Source organism: Camarhynchus parvulus, chromosome 5, assembly GCF_901933205.1.
Source record: "Camarhynchus parvulus chromosome 5, STF_HiC, whole genome shotgun sequence".
In the NCBI taxonomy this organism is placed as follows: Eukaryota; Metazoa; Chordata; class Aves; order Passeriformes; family Thraupidae; genus Camarhynchus; species Camarhynchus parvulus.
The window spans coordinates 28,306,594-28,319,620 of record NC_044575.1 but is presented as its reverse complement, the minus strand read 5'-3'; the positions used below and the strand labels follow the sequence as shown (position 1 = coordinate 28,319,620).

General features: G+C 44.7%; 1 protein-coding gene across 2 annotated transcripts in view; it reads right to left on the bottom strand.

Moving 5' to 3' along the window:
- Positions 1–6,198, bottom strand: part of DCAF5 (DDB1 and CUL4 associated factor 5) — a 67,584-nt gene extending 61,386 nt beyond the window's left edge. The window contains exon 1 of one of the 2 annotated variants that reach the window (XM_030949293.1): positions 5,890–6,198. In XM_030949293.1, the coding sequence (XP_030805153.1) occupies positions 5,890–6,103 (214 nt within the window). In that variant the 5' untranslated portion in view covers positions 6,104–6,198. Of the gene's footprint in view, positions 1–5,725; positions 5,785–5,889 lie in introns of those variants that run through there. The other variant, XM_030949294.1, reaches the window with a different exon arrangement.
- Between the last annotated feature and the right edge of the window lie 6,829 nt (positions 6,199–13,027).

Genomic DNA, 13,027 nt, shown 5'->3' with positions numbered 1-13,027 from the left:
TAGTTTGAAGGGGGCTGGAACATACCCTTGCCAAAGGTAAATCTAGTCCAAACAGTATCTGCATAACTCATGAAACACACTTGAGCTCCTGTATGCTAACAGAAGCATTTCAAAATCATACCAGCCAGTACTGAAAAACTGCAGTTTTTAAGTGCATTAACCTCGCTGATTGTGGACAAAGCTGAAGACCACAACACCCCTTTCTCTCCTATACACCAGGTCCACTTGCTAAAGGAACCTTCATGGTAAGTGGGCAATACTTCTAAATCATAACATGAAAGATTAGTCTTATTCCTTGTATCTACTTCAGAAGTTGCATGAATCACAGAAAGCAGGACTGGATGGTATTTCAAGAAGCTGATCACTTCGTTGGCCTCGGCCAAAGGCAAAAGGCCTCTGTCAGAATTATTCCCAGAAGATAAGTCTCTAGTTTGCTCTTAAAAAAACACTGCTGAGGTAGATTTCATACCTTCCTTAGGCAGCCTATTTCAGTTTTTCATTATCCTTGCCATTAGGCAGATTAGCCTATTATATCAAGCCTGAGGGTGCAGTTTGACATTACATATAATCCCACTCCCCCTTGCCATGTGCTCCTGCTACTTTCCCCTCCATCGGATTCAGCGGCCATCTATGCACAGCATAAACTAAAGAAGCTGACCTGACAGAAAAGCAGAAGACAGACAAACAACCTCTCCCTACCTATTCTGTCCCCCTGATCAGATGCTTCCATCATACCAGTTTCAGGCTTTAAATTACAAAAGTGCCACAGTGCAAACAATGAAGAGGAGAAATAAGTGAATGAGTTACAGGATGAAGAGAAAGTGCAAGATCAAACAGCACCCTAAAATCTTTCTTCCTACAATTTGAGACCATTTCTTCATCCTATCCCCACTAGACAAAAAAAGAGTTTATAACTTCACATAATAATAATTAAAAACACCTTTATGCAGCTCAGGACTTGCATTTCTACTCAGCTGTTCTTTCTACAGACTAAATGGACCCCTTTCTTTCTTTCATTTTTCTAGGCATCTGATCATTCTTCATGCCCTCTTCTGAATTTTCTCAGTTTGGGCACAGCTTTCTCAAAGTACAGTGCCCAAAACTGAGCCCAGCACTCCATTTGAGGACCCAACAGCACCTCAGCAGATTTAATTCACACACTGTGTCATGCCTGATCATATTTATGTTGTGATATTTATACATTTGGATCCTTTTCTACATGACTATGGGCTAGTCTCCATGGTATATTTGTAGAGTCAACCATTTATATTCACATGCTTTAGGTTGCACTTCTCTCTTTCAAAACATATGACATTTTTTCCCTATGTAATGTATGTTAATTAACTTGAACTTCAACTCCTATCCCCTGAAATTATTGCTGCCTGATTCTATCTTTCCTGAGAAATTTTATAATTTCTCAGACATTAATAAAAACATGATGTAGTAACTGAACCTAGTATCCCTCCTCACACAGAATTCTGTTTGATACAAACAAAGATCAGAGCATTCCTCCTAAAAATATACTTGATACACAATCCCCTTATTCAGAAGTAACACTCCACAACTTTTGCTAAAGTCACCTCATTCCCCTGTTTTAGGCTCATGTTCCTTCAGATTTATGTAAAAACTAAATGACAGATGCATTTCCAATACTTTCTAGCACCCTCAGAAATTTAGGATCCTAGAGCAGCTATTAACTTTTGCATTATCTGGTAGGAGGGGAAAAAAAAGCCAAGAGAAAATTACAGTACTTCCCAGAAGTTATCTTGAAAATGCAGTTTAAAGTATGAAAAAAAAAAAAAAAGTGGGAGGTTCTGATAAAGATACTCATGTTTATAAAAGATAGCAGGCATGAAAAATGACAGTCAGATAAACAAACGGCAAAACATATCCACCAAACCTAAGGATGGGAAAAAGACTATTACACAGACCAAGTAAAGCTGAGTTTTAAGAAGTCAAATTGCAGGAGATGCTTGGCAAATGTGAGGGAAGCAGTTGGTTGCATACCACTGCACAGTAATTTTAATTTCCATGCATGGACAGTCACGTGTTTCTCAAACTGTTAAAAACACTATTTAGTATGTAAAGTGTTGCAAAGACACATTTTGCCCAATAGAATCTTCCAACTCCATCCAGAAGCAAGTTTTAACCAATTTCAATCCACTTTTTTATATGTTAAGCTTTCCTCTTCCCTTGTGTCATTCTACAGGTAGTTTTTTTATGCTTGTCCCACTACATCTTCTCCTGTGTCCACCTCCTCCTTCTAATTATTTCAATTTTTAAAAATTCTTGTCCTTATGTCAGTCCCTTCTTCTAGCACCTCTGTTCCAAAACATTAATCTCTGCCCTTCCTCCCCTCTATAAAGTGACACTGTTGAGGTGTCACACAGGCGTAAAAAGAACCTCTAGACTGGCCCCCAATTCAATCTGTGGACCTCAACTTTTTTACTTTGAAACATGGTTAAGAACAAAAATAAATACTATTAAACATGTACTTTCCAATACAAGATTTAAAAAGTTAAGACACCAAAAAGTTACAAGCATGCTTTTGGAGGGCCTGCTGAGGCTTGTCCGCACCAAAGTTCTCTCCAAAATCCTAACAGGAAAATTAACTGTAACTGCAATAACAAACCCTGTTTAAGCAGTTTGAATTGTTTACTGAAACAGTAATCATTAGCCTTACAGACTTGCTTCTGGGAGACACATTAAAAAAACAAACAAAAAAACCCCAAACAAGTGTGACACATACCCAAGGAAAGTATTCCAGCCAAGCGATGAGAACAGCACTAACTTGGTTGCAGGCTAGTATTTCAATGGCATTGGCATAGCCACTATGAATGCACTGTACCAGCTGAACTTCAAACAGCTATAACAAGGTTTAAGTTGTTAACAAGTCAATTAGCCAAAGCAGACTCTCTAGGTTAAGAACATACATATTACTTAAGACAGAACAACTGAAAAGACTACTTGCACTCTCCCTTTTCATGCACTCCAATAGAGCTGGTGACTCCCTCAGCTGCTGTACACGCAGTTAGAAGCATCCAACAGCTCATCCTTACTTCTCTATGCTATTTTGAGGGACGAGAGACTCTTATGCCACCAATTCTAAGGCTTTATCTGCATTTGGAAGTCTTTTGAAGCAAGTCTTCTATAAAACTTCAGAGTAGAGGCTGCTCACACCCTCCCTTTACCTTTCCTCATTGCTTTTCTTCATGCTGTTGCTATTTCTCAGAGCTTCAGGATCAAGTATGGCCTTTAAGAGGAGTGCTTTGAGTATAATTTTAATGAAGCTTAGTCTTATGATGGTATGCAATTTAACATAGTATGCAGAAATATTTTGACTTTTAATTTCTTGTTCTTGACTGAAGCACAAAGCACCTGCATGCTGTTGCTATGGCCTATAAAGAATTCTAGATATTATGGTCACGGATAGCATGAAACTTTTTAGAAAGAAAGCATAATTAGAGCTCTTCATTTTCTCAGGGCATCAGTAGAAGGTCAGACTTAAGGTCATCTGTTAGGAAATTGAAAACTGGACATTGCTTGAAAGGCTTCCTTTTACATACAGTTTTTAGATATCCACTAGATGTGAACTCTGCCTTCATTCTCTCACTGCACCTACCTTGCTTCAGGCAGTTTGGACAAAATTAAGTCTTAAAAGTCCATTCCAGCCCTGGACTGTTTATGCTTATGCCTCAAGAATGGATGTCAATATAGGTAAGTGTATTGATGGGTAAGACCTAAAGTATATCCTGAGGCCTTCTTGAGCAAGAAGAACAGAAAATACTAGTGGTGTTTCCATCACTTATTATGGAAAATAATTAAAAAAAAAAAAAAGCAGACACACTTAAGCTCTCTGTAGCATTTTATAAGTAAAAATACATCGCTCTACTTTCTACTGGATAAGGACCAGTACAAGCCAGTATAACAACTGGGACAAACAGGAACTTTAGAATGGGTAAATGAGCATTCCCTTCCAATATGCTTGTTTGTATACACATATACGTGTGTATGTATGTATGTATACACATATATATTCACAAGCTAAATGGATGCATATCTCAGAAGCAGCATGCGCATAAAGATAAAAGAATCCCTAACAGTAACACTAAGATCCTTCATGGACACTTAGAAATCCTTGGAAATATGCTTGAAGTTTCTTCAGGTAAGAATGTTAAATTTAGGAAGGTTTCAGTGTATCAGCTTCCACTCCATGTTTATACAGGGTTTCTATTCTGCCCTTGCTTAAAAGTAACCAGTCACAAAAACTTTTTATTGAATTCTCTTTGAAGTTATTACTGATACTATTGTGTGATACAGTTCACCTCTGTCCAGACACCACGGCAAGGCAGTACGCTGCTCAGCCATGCCCCCATCCCATTCCTCAGTAGCCCCTGTCGCTGCTCACAAGGTAGACAGGCAAAACCGAGGCCCTCGGTTAATAACCAGGTCAGCCACCCCTTGGCAAGCGAGACCACTCTCCACAGAGCTGCCAAGGACCTCTGCGATTCCCCCGAGGGCAGCTGCTCCACACGACAGAGAGCGGGCCTTTCCCGCTGCTGCCCGGCCCTTGGGGAGGGTCCTGTGGGCAGCTCCAGCCGCGGGAGAGCAGGGCAGGGGGAGCTGCTCCCTGCAGCCCGCTGTCCCCGGGGCGAGGGGCGGCCGGGACGCAACGCCCCCCGACCGCGGCCTGCAACGGACACCGCGCTCGGCGGCCCTGCCCTGCCCTGCCCTGCCCGGGGCGGCGCGGTACGAGCGGTCCCTCCGGGGCCGGCAGCTCCCTCCCCGCCGCTCGAAGGTCTGTGCCCCCTCGCAGAGGAGCGCGGGGTCCGAGGACTTGGCGGGGATAGAGCGCCGCGACCCCTGAGCGGCCGAGCCCCCGAGGCGCCGCGGGCGGGATCGGCCCGCGATTCCCCGGCCTGTCGCTAAGAGCCGCCCGAGGAGACCGCGGCCTGCAGCGCCCGGCCAGGCCCCGGCCTCAAGTTGCCTCATTCCCCTGCCGCCCCTCGGAGCCCGGGGGCGGGGAAGCAGGAAGAGGCACCTGCGCCAAGCGCTGCTGGGGTGGGGGGAGGCGGTCAGCCGGCCGCCGAGCCCCGCAGCCCCTCCCTGGCTGGGGGTGCAGAGCCTTTCCCCGTCCTCGGTGTCGCAGCTGATGTCAAGCCCTCCCCTCCCTCCTACCTGACAGCATCCCCCACCCCTATGGCTCCCTCAGCCCCGGGCAGGCAACAGAGGGGACCTTAAGCCAAAAACCATCGCCACAAATATATCCCCCTCTTTCACAAACGCGCCCTGCAAGGGGAGGGAGGAGGAACAAAACAAAACCCGACTCCCCTCCCCCAAAAGAAGATGGGGTGGAGGTGGCCCCAAAGTGACCAGTCCCTCGATTAAACCGATCCTGTTCCCGCCCGATGCCGAGCGGTACTGCAGCCCCCCCGGCCAAACTCGGGGCCGCCGCCCGCCCCCGGCAGCGCTTGCTGACCCCCGGCCCGGGGCACGGCGCTGACAAATGTCACCCGGTGCCCACAATGAGCGCCGCGGGGATGCTTCTTCTCCCCAAAATAAGAAAATCCTCTTTTAAGAGGAAAGACACACGAGCCATCAAATAAAAGGGCACCCCTAGCTCCCACCCCCTGCGCCCGGGAAACACTCTCGTAAAAACTTTGACCAGGGCTCCCCCCCCGATAATAGTAGAATTTAAAACCTGTCAACCATTTTAGATCCCTACTTGAGAAAACATCATTCCCGGGCACCGGTGGATTTGGCAAACGGCTTTGAGCAGCGCTGCCGCGGCTTCCCTCCCCCGGGCCGCAGGGGAGGCGGCCGGGGAGGAAGATGCATCCTGGGGAGGGGGTGGCGGGAGGGGGCGAGGGACGGGAGCGTTCGCTTTACCTGAGACCAGCCACTGGCCTCCATTGTTGGAGAATTCAATGGCATTGACACAGCCGAAGTGGCCCAGGAGGTCCTTCTTGTAGAGGTTCCTGCAGCCCCGCAGGCGTCTTCGCTGGAAGTCGTGGGTGAGCAGGGGGTCCCCCTCCAAGCCCCGCTGGGACAGGAACCCCACCACCGACCGCATGCTGCCCCCCCGGCTGCCTCTCCTCCTCATGCTGCTGCCTGCGCCGCTCCCCGCCGCTCCTTCCCCCGCCGCCCCTTCCCCCGCCGCCGCCTCCCCTCCCCCGCTTCCCCCCTTGTTATGGTTATGATGATTTTTCTTTAGCCAGCCATGGCAGAGAGGTGTTAGACACTCCGCCGCTTCCTGATCCCGCTGGCTCCTCCCCGCTTCCCTCAGCAGCTGATCCTCAGCTGCAGCCCGCGCCTCCCGGCCCGGCTCTAGCGTGGCGCCGCCGCCGGTTAACTCGCTGCTGGAGCGGCGCGGGGGACAGACACCCTCGCCCCTGCGGGGGGACGGTAACGTTCGCCACTCCGGGGACGGACGGACACGTTCGCCACTCCAAGGACCTCCTGGGGCAAGGACACATTCGCCGCTGCGGGAACTTGCAGGGGGCCGGACACACTCGCCGCTCCGGGGACCTTTTGGGGGAAGGACCTGTTCGCCACTCGGAGGAGCTGCCGGGGAACGGCTACGCCCGTCTCTCGGAGGAGCCGCGGGAGGACGCGTCCCGCCGCCGCTCGGCCGACCCGGCTGAGTGACCCGTGCCGCCTGCAGCCCCGCGGCCGGCGGGGAGGCGGCGGCGGGCGGGCAGGTGCTCCCGCGGAGCGGGGAATGGAAGGGAGCGCTCTGGAGCTACGGCCGGCCCGCCCGGAGGCAACGGGCGGGCAACGCACCGGAGGGAGGATGAGGGAAAAAACAGCTCAAGTGAGAGGGCAGTTTGCAGTGGGGCTTGTCCTCTGTAAATGCTGAGTGATTTCTACGGGAATTCAAAGCATTATGGCTTTAGAATTTAGTTTGAGGGGGTTTTGGTTGTTGTTGTGGTTGTTTTCTCTAGGATAGTTATTATGGGTTTCATAGCTTGCTCTCTCCTGCTCCTTCCCGAGCAACACTGAAAACAGGAGGGCTGCCCCATCACAAGTGAGTCAGTAGACCTTTCTGCAGCCCTTGGAAGACCGCTCGAAGTACAGATAAATTTTCTTCTCTTACCCTGCAGTGTCAACTAACCCCTAAAACGCAGCTGGCTAACCAGGTGGAAGTGACCTGTGTTGTCCTTCACTGTTTAACAATACCCCAACCTTTACCTTACTGGAATAAGAATATCTTTTCTCTTTCACAGGACCCTGTACTTCTCAGGTAACATCTGATACCATGTCAGGCAACAGGAGTGTCATTCAAAGGGTGATGTCCCTGAGGTGCTGCACAGATCCCCAGTCCCACTTTGCAGCTGACTGCATGCTGCCTGTGCACAAAATGAGCAGCTTGAAACTTTCAGGTCTGTATTTCCCCACGGCACCAGTACCTAGGGAAGATACAGTTTTCAGAAGGTGAGAGGAATTAGCCTGACCATCCTGGCCATCTTTGTGTAGCACTGCATCTGCTGGGAATTAGGAGTCTTGAAACTTTAAAATAAGCAGTGGGGAAAACCCTCCCTGACATAAACTGTGATGTGGCAAGATGACTGAGTACTCTTAGACTGCTGCCATATTCCGGTGACAGCTTCTCCATAGAAATAGAAATGGTTTCATTATAAAAAGTCAGTTAAGTGCTTTGGGTTTCTTCTTGGTTAAGATTATAGAAAGAGCATCAAATCCTGCATAGACCAAGCTTTTTATTTGACAACACAATAGCCTTAATTTTAACACATAACAAAAGTAAATAAAAAACTTTCTCTTCTAATTGGGAGTAAAAAAAGAATGTAAGAAGTTACATTAACAGTGTTAACATTAACAATTAACAATGCTTCACAACTGAAGTGAAAACAAAGTAGTTAATCTCTTCTAATCTGAACTACACATAAGGATGTTTTCTAGTTACAGTTGTTGATGGCCAACTACTCCCATCTAGCATGTCTAGCCACCCTCAATATAGAGAGGCAAAGACACTGTCCATCATGGTTTGTGTTTATTACCGTAGCTTCAGACACAGGTAAGCTTCAGACATTGCTATAAAATCATATTTCATATCTTTATTGCTTGCATGCCAAGACATTCTGCACCGTTACAATTATATCAGAAACTGTTGCTCACTCAGCAAGATTTCAATTTTTCCCCTTTCCTAAACTATTGTTCAGGTTGAATATCTTTGAGTACCTTTGGTTTCTGTACTGAAAGAAATATGCAATATATAAAATCTCCAGTGCTTTTTCTCCACATTCTGGATCCAGTCTCTAGGAAAGCTGTGTACTTAAATGGTTTTGCATAGAAATAAAACTATTTCCTAAACCCCCAGTTCCCAGATTTTTAAGAAAGACTTAGCTGAGTTTGTTTTTGTTTTGTTGGGGTTTTTCTGCTTGTTTGTTTTTGTGATGCTTTTAAAATCACATTTCTAAGCAGTCAGAATTTAAAAGAAAAATAATAGCAGACTGTCAATCTGTTCTGCTCAATGACATGACCATATACGTTAAAAAACTGTACTGTAAGCATTCTTTTCACTCTCTTGATTCCTTTCTTTAATTTTGAATATAACGCCTAAGGAAGTTACCATAGCCTATACAGGGTGATATATTCCTTGGAAAATGACTGGTGTCTATATTAATAAAGCCAGAGTGCTGTTATCTCTCCAAAGCACATAGACTGTTGTCCTGAGTCATACTGAAGTAGCATCAGTGAAGCATCTTTGTCTCCTTTTACAGGAACATTCTGCAGCTTGCAATGGAATCGATGTACTGACAGCAGTTAGTCAAACAGATCAAACTTCATCGAGTTGCTGTTCTGGGGGACATGTTAGCATGGGGGTGCTGTACTGAGACTGATTGTCACAGACCAAATTGGATTGAACCTGGCCAAACTCAAAGGGCACAGGAAGCCAGTCTGTCTGCACACACTGCTTGAGCTGCTTAATTCTGTGGCATGTTTATAGTCTGCTCCATGTCTCAAAAGCAGCATGAAATCAAGCACAACAAATGTTTTGCCTGGAATTTCAACAAGTAGGCAACAGAGTGGAGGAGTCAACTGGAAAGGAAATGGGAGATAATGAACAGGAGGGTGACTTGCTGTAGATGCCCTTGGAAATGAAGGTAAGTAAATAATGTTTGATGCAATTCAGAAGAGGGAACTAGGAGAATCCTTAAAATAGAGAAGTGATGTGGTTAATGATCTATGTAAACAATCTTGGGTTGTAGTTTCAGAGTTGTTAATTCCAAGGTTGTGCAGAGCTCAGTCTCTCAGCAGTACTAAATTGATCTGTATGAGATAGGGCCATGGTGTCACATTACTCTCATACTAACTTCTGTCCATGCTACAGATTTTTTGTTCTGCCTCTGGAAGGACTGACAATAACTGATTGGGGTTTAGTGTCTACTGGTACAAAGTTAAGCCTTCAACATTTTTCTGAACAAATTTGAATTGGGAGAAGCAGTTAAATTTCATTAGTTGTTTCCAATTGGTGGCTGGGGTGTATTTGATCATAATAGGAGGCCTACAGTCAGCTTCGCCCTGTTGTCAGTCTGTGACATTTCCACCAGTCAACGGCTGTTGTGTTAGGACCTGTGTTGGTTAATACTGGAGGGAGAGGTATTAGGGCAGTCTTTGTATATCAGCAAGAGAACAAGGGTCTTGGCTGCAAGGATGTTTTGGAGGGCTGTTTTGGAGCTGCCACATGGAAGTATATACCCTGGGTGCTAGGATCTACAAAGACATTTCAGTCAGACCTGACAGTTGACAAACAAGCTTGAGTGGCAGGTAAACTGGTGATGCTATCCACGGATACTCACAAAGAAGATAATAAGAGGGCTTCCAGGGAAGAGTTCTAGCTCCGCTGAACTCTAATTTCCTGCTAGTCATTCACAGAAGAGAGAAGACTCTGTTTTGAGTTTGGACAGGGGGAGGCATCTTATCTGAAATACAAATAAATTAATATCTCTCTGCAGATGATTTATGGATCTGCTCCTTTCCCCATCTCTAACTCAGAGATAATGTAGGAGGGTAACAGAAGACCAAGGATACAGTTCTCTGAGAGTCTGTCAAACACTAGAAAGTCTTAAATAGGTAAAAAGTATTTAAGTGAAGCATGATTGATTGTGTCAAGCAAGAAAGGATGACATTTAAATACTCTTTTGGGGGTTCTGTTGAACCTTTGATTCGCTTTGGTTAATCCAGAGTGGAAACTGAGAAGTTTGGACACTGATAGTTGGATGTCTGTGGCGTGAGTCAGAGAGAGTGAATGTGTAACTAGGAAAGTGGAGCTGAGTCAAGGCTTTTATTCATTTGTTTATTTATACCAATATTTTTTTTATTTTTGAGGGGCAACAGAAAGAAATGGTAAATCAAGAAGACTACATAATATTTTAGCTGTATCATTTTTTAAAAAGTAATTTTGCTTGTGTAATTTATTCCCTCTAGTGAAAATTTGGTGGCTTCTGGGCTTTTCTCCTTTCGCTTACTTTAATGGACCAAAAAGGTAGGAAAAACTAGGATTTCTTCTTCAAATGTCTCCCCCTGGGGCTTGCTGTTCTGCTATGTAGGTTTAGCATGCAGCTCAGCCAGTCTAATGATTTGTGGCCACTGAAAGGTGGCTTTATTTTTTTGTGGCTCTGTGTTCTGTCCCTTTTTTTGTGCTGATGCTGCTACTTACTGGTCCTGCTTGTCTTCCATGTGTTTATTTGGCTCATGGAAGTGTCCCAATGAGTGCCAAAATCAGCACAAACTAGTCTAGAGTGCCGAGCTGGGAGATGAGTTTTGGAGATGAGGGATGTCATATTCTTAGCAGCCATAAATAGTGAGGCTGACTCAGAGTGCCTTCTGGACTGAACTACTGGGATAAGCTCTTCAAGAAATGGAATTGTGAAATTCATCTCTCTTTCTATATAAGCAATGAAAAGAGTTGGCAATTAAGGAAGAAATACATTGATGATGATGATTGATGTTAATACAACTCATCCTCATGAGATTATCTGGCATTTTACACCTCTGAGTTTTTTTCAGATTCTTTGCAAAACCTGCAAACTCTATCAGATCCCTTCAGTGAGCTACCACTGACTCATCTTTTGGCTTAAGATGTAGTTTCACTGAGATCTGACTGTATGATGAATTAGAACAAGGAGTTTAAACCAGAAGAAAACCCAGTTTTTTGCTGTGCTAGCTTTCTGCTCACTTAATTCCTTGAATCAAACAGGCACCAGCATTTGCAGAATTGAGGCTGGAGAATAATGCTGACAGGGAGAAGGGGGAAGCAGAATTGCCTTTTCAACAGAAGCTAAACCTTCTATCCACCTGGTTGCAGCATGAGACTCCATCTTTAGGATGGGGCTTCACAGTTGATTGAAGCTGCTCTCATTCTCACTTCTTGAGGAAAGAAACCCTACTGCCTTCCTGGTATCAACTCTGTTAAAACAAACCCTGCTCAAAATGGCTTGTTTGCATATGTAATCATGGTGTTACCAGCATCGACAGAAGAAAGATATATCACATTAGGAGTTGAAATGTGAGTTTGGCTTTTTTCTGTAGCTTGGGATGGGGCCCCAAAGAAAGTGTTATTAATGAGCTAGTGGGGACTACATGCAGCTCTCTGCTCATTGTCTGCTACCAGCAATTTAAGTCTTCACTGGAGCCTCTCCCCTTTGATATTCCATGATCATTGATTTTCCTTTGAACACTGACTCATTTACCCTAGTCTTCTCCCTCCTAAAGGACGAGCTAATGTCATTATAAAAATAATTCTTTTTTCTGTGATCAGCAGAACAAGTGAAGCCTAGTTTCCTATGGATTTGTCCTGATGTGGTACTGCTGTGTGGATTCTCATATGTATACTAAGCAGTGTCTGCACATGCTAACCATTTTATCAGTGACAGCTTTATTAGGACCTGTTTCATCCATTTGGCTTTGCATTTCACTTGTTACCTTTGTACAAATTTAGATGGAATTTAGCAATGGTTTAAACATGCTTTTTTGGCAAGGAAAGTGGGGGAAGTAATGGAACCCAGAGGCAGAAACACCAACATAGAGTAATTTCATAAGCCTTCTTTCCTTAGGAAATCAGGCTAAAAATTAGTCTTTTGACAGAGACCTCTATGGAGATCTCATGTCAGGCTGCAGACACAGAAAAGTAAACCTTCCTGCTTACCATGTAAAGGCTTCTAGATACCTGCTGTAACAAATTTCTTATAAGTAAGGCTAAGCCAGCAGTTGGTTTTTACTCACTTGGTTATCTTCTCATCTTCAGCAATGTCCCTATCAGGTTTTGGGAACTTGTGGTTTGTTCAGTTTTGGTTTGGCTTTTTTTTTTTCTGTTTTGTTTTGTTTTTGGATTTTTTTGGTTGGTTGCTTGCTTGCTTTTTTGGGTTTTGGTTTGATTTTGGTTTGGTTTTTTTTGCCAGAGTGCATTCATGTATCAGTTGCTTTCACTTAGTTTAATCTTTATACTTGAATAAATGGCTATGTAGATTTAAGACAAGGTGTTAAAGAGACTTATGGCTTACAGGACTCTGTAATGTCAGTGATGCCATGAAAAATAAAGGCTTTAAATGCAACCAGGGATACATTCCTCTGACTTGGAGAAAAGCTAGGATCTTTGTGAGATTTTCACTCACATAATTTTCACTCACATGTGTAATAAATATTGGTTTATTGCACTTTTCTCTGTTGTAACTTCACACTTCTTTTAATTCAGAAAATAAAATAAACAATTTGTTTGCAGATTTGTTCAGTATTTTGTGACAGAGTTCTCTTAAGGATATCTTGCCTACCCTACAGTAGGGCAGCTGGATCCTGGAGCCCAGCTGCATCATCTTCTTGGTTCTCTTTCCAATCACTTGGGCCTTGAAACGTCTATTGTGTCCTCAGGTATTACCTTTTTTCCTTGAACTAGTTTACAGATGGATCAGTTCCATGATTTTCTGACCCTGTCATTACAGATATGTGGGTGCTGGAGCAAGGGAGCAGGGAGTGAGCAGTCAGTCACAGGCACAACAGGAAATGTGGG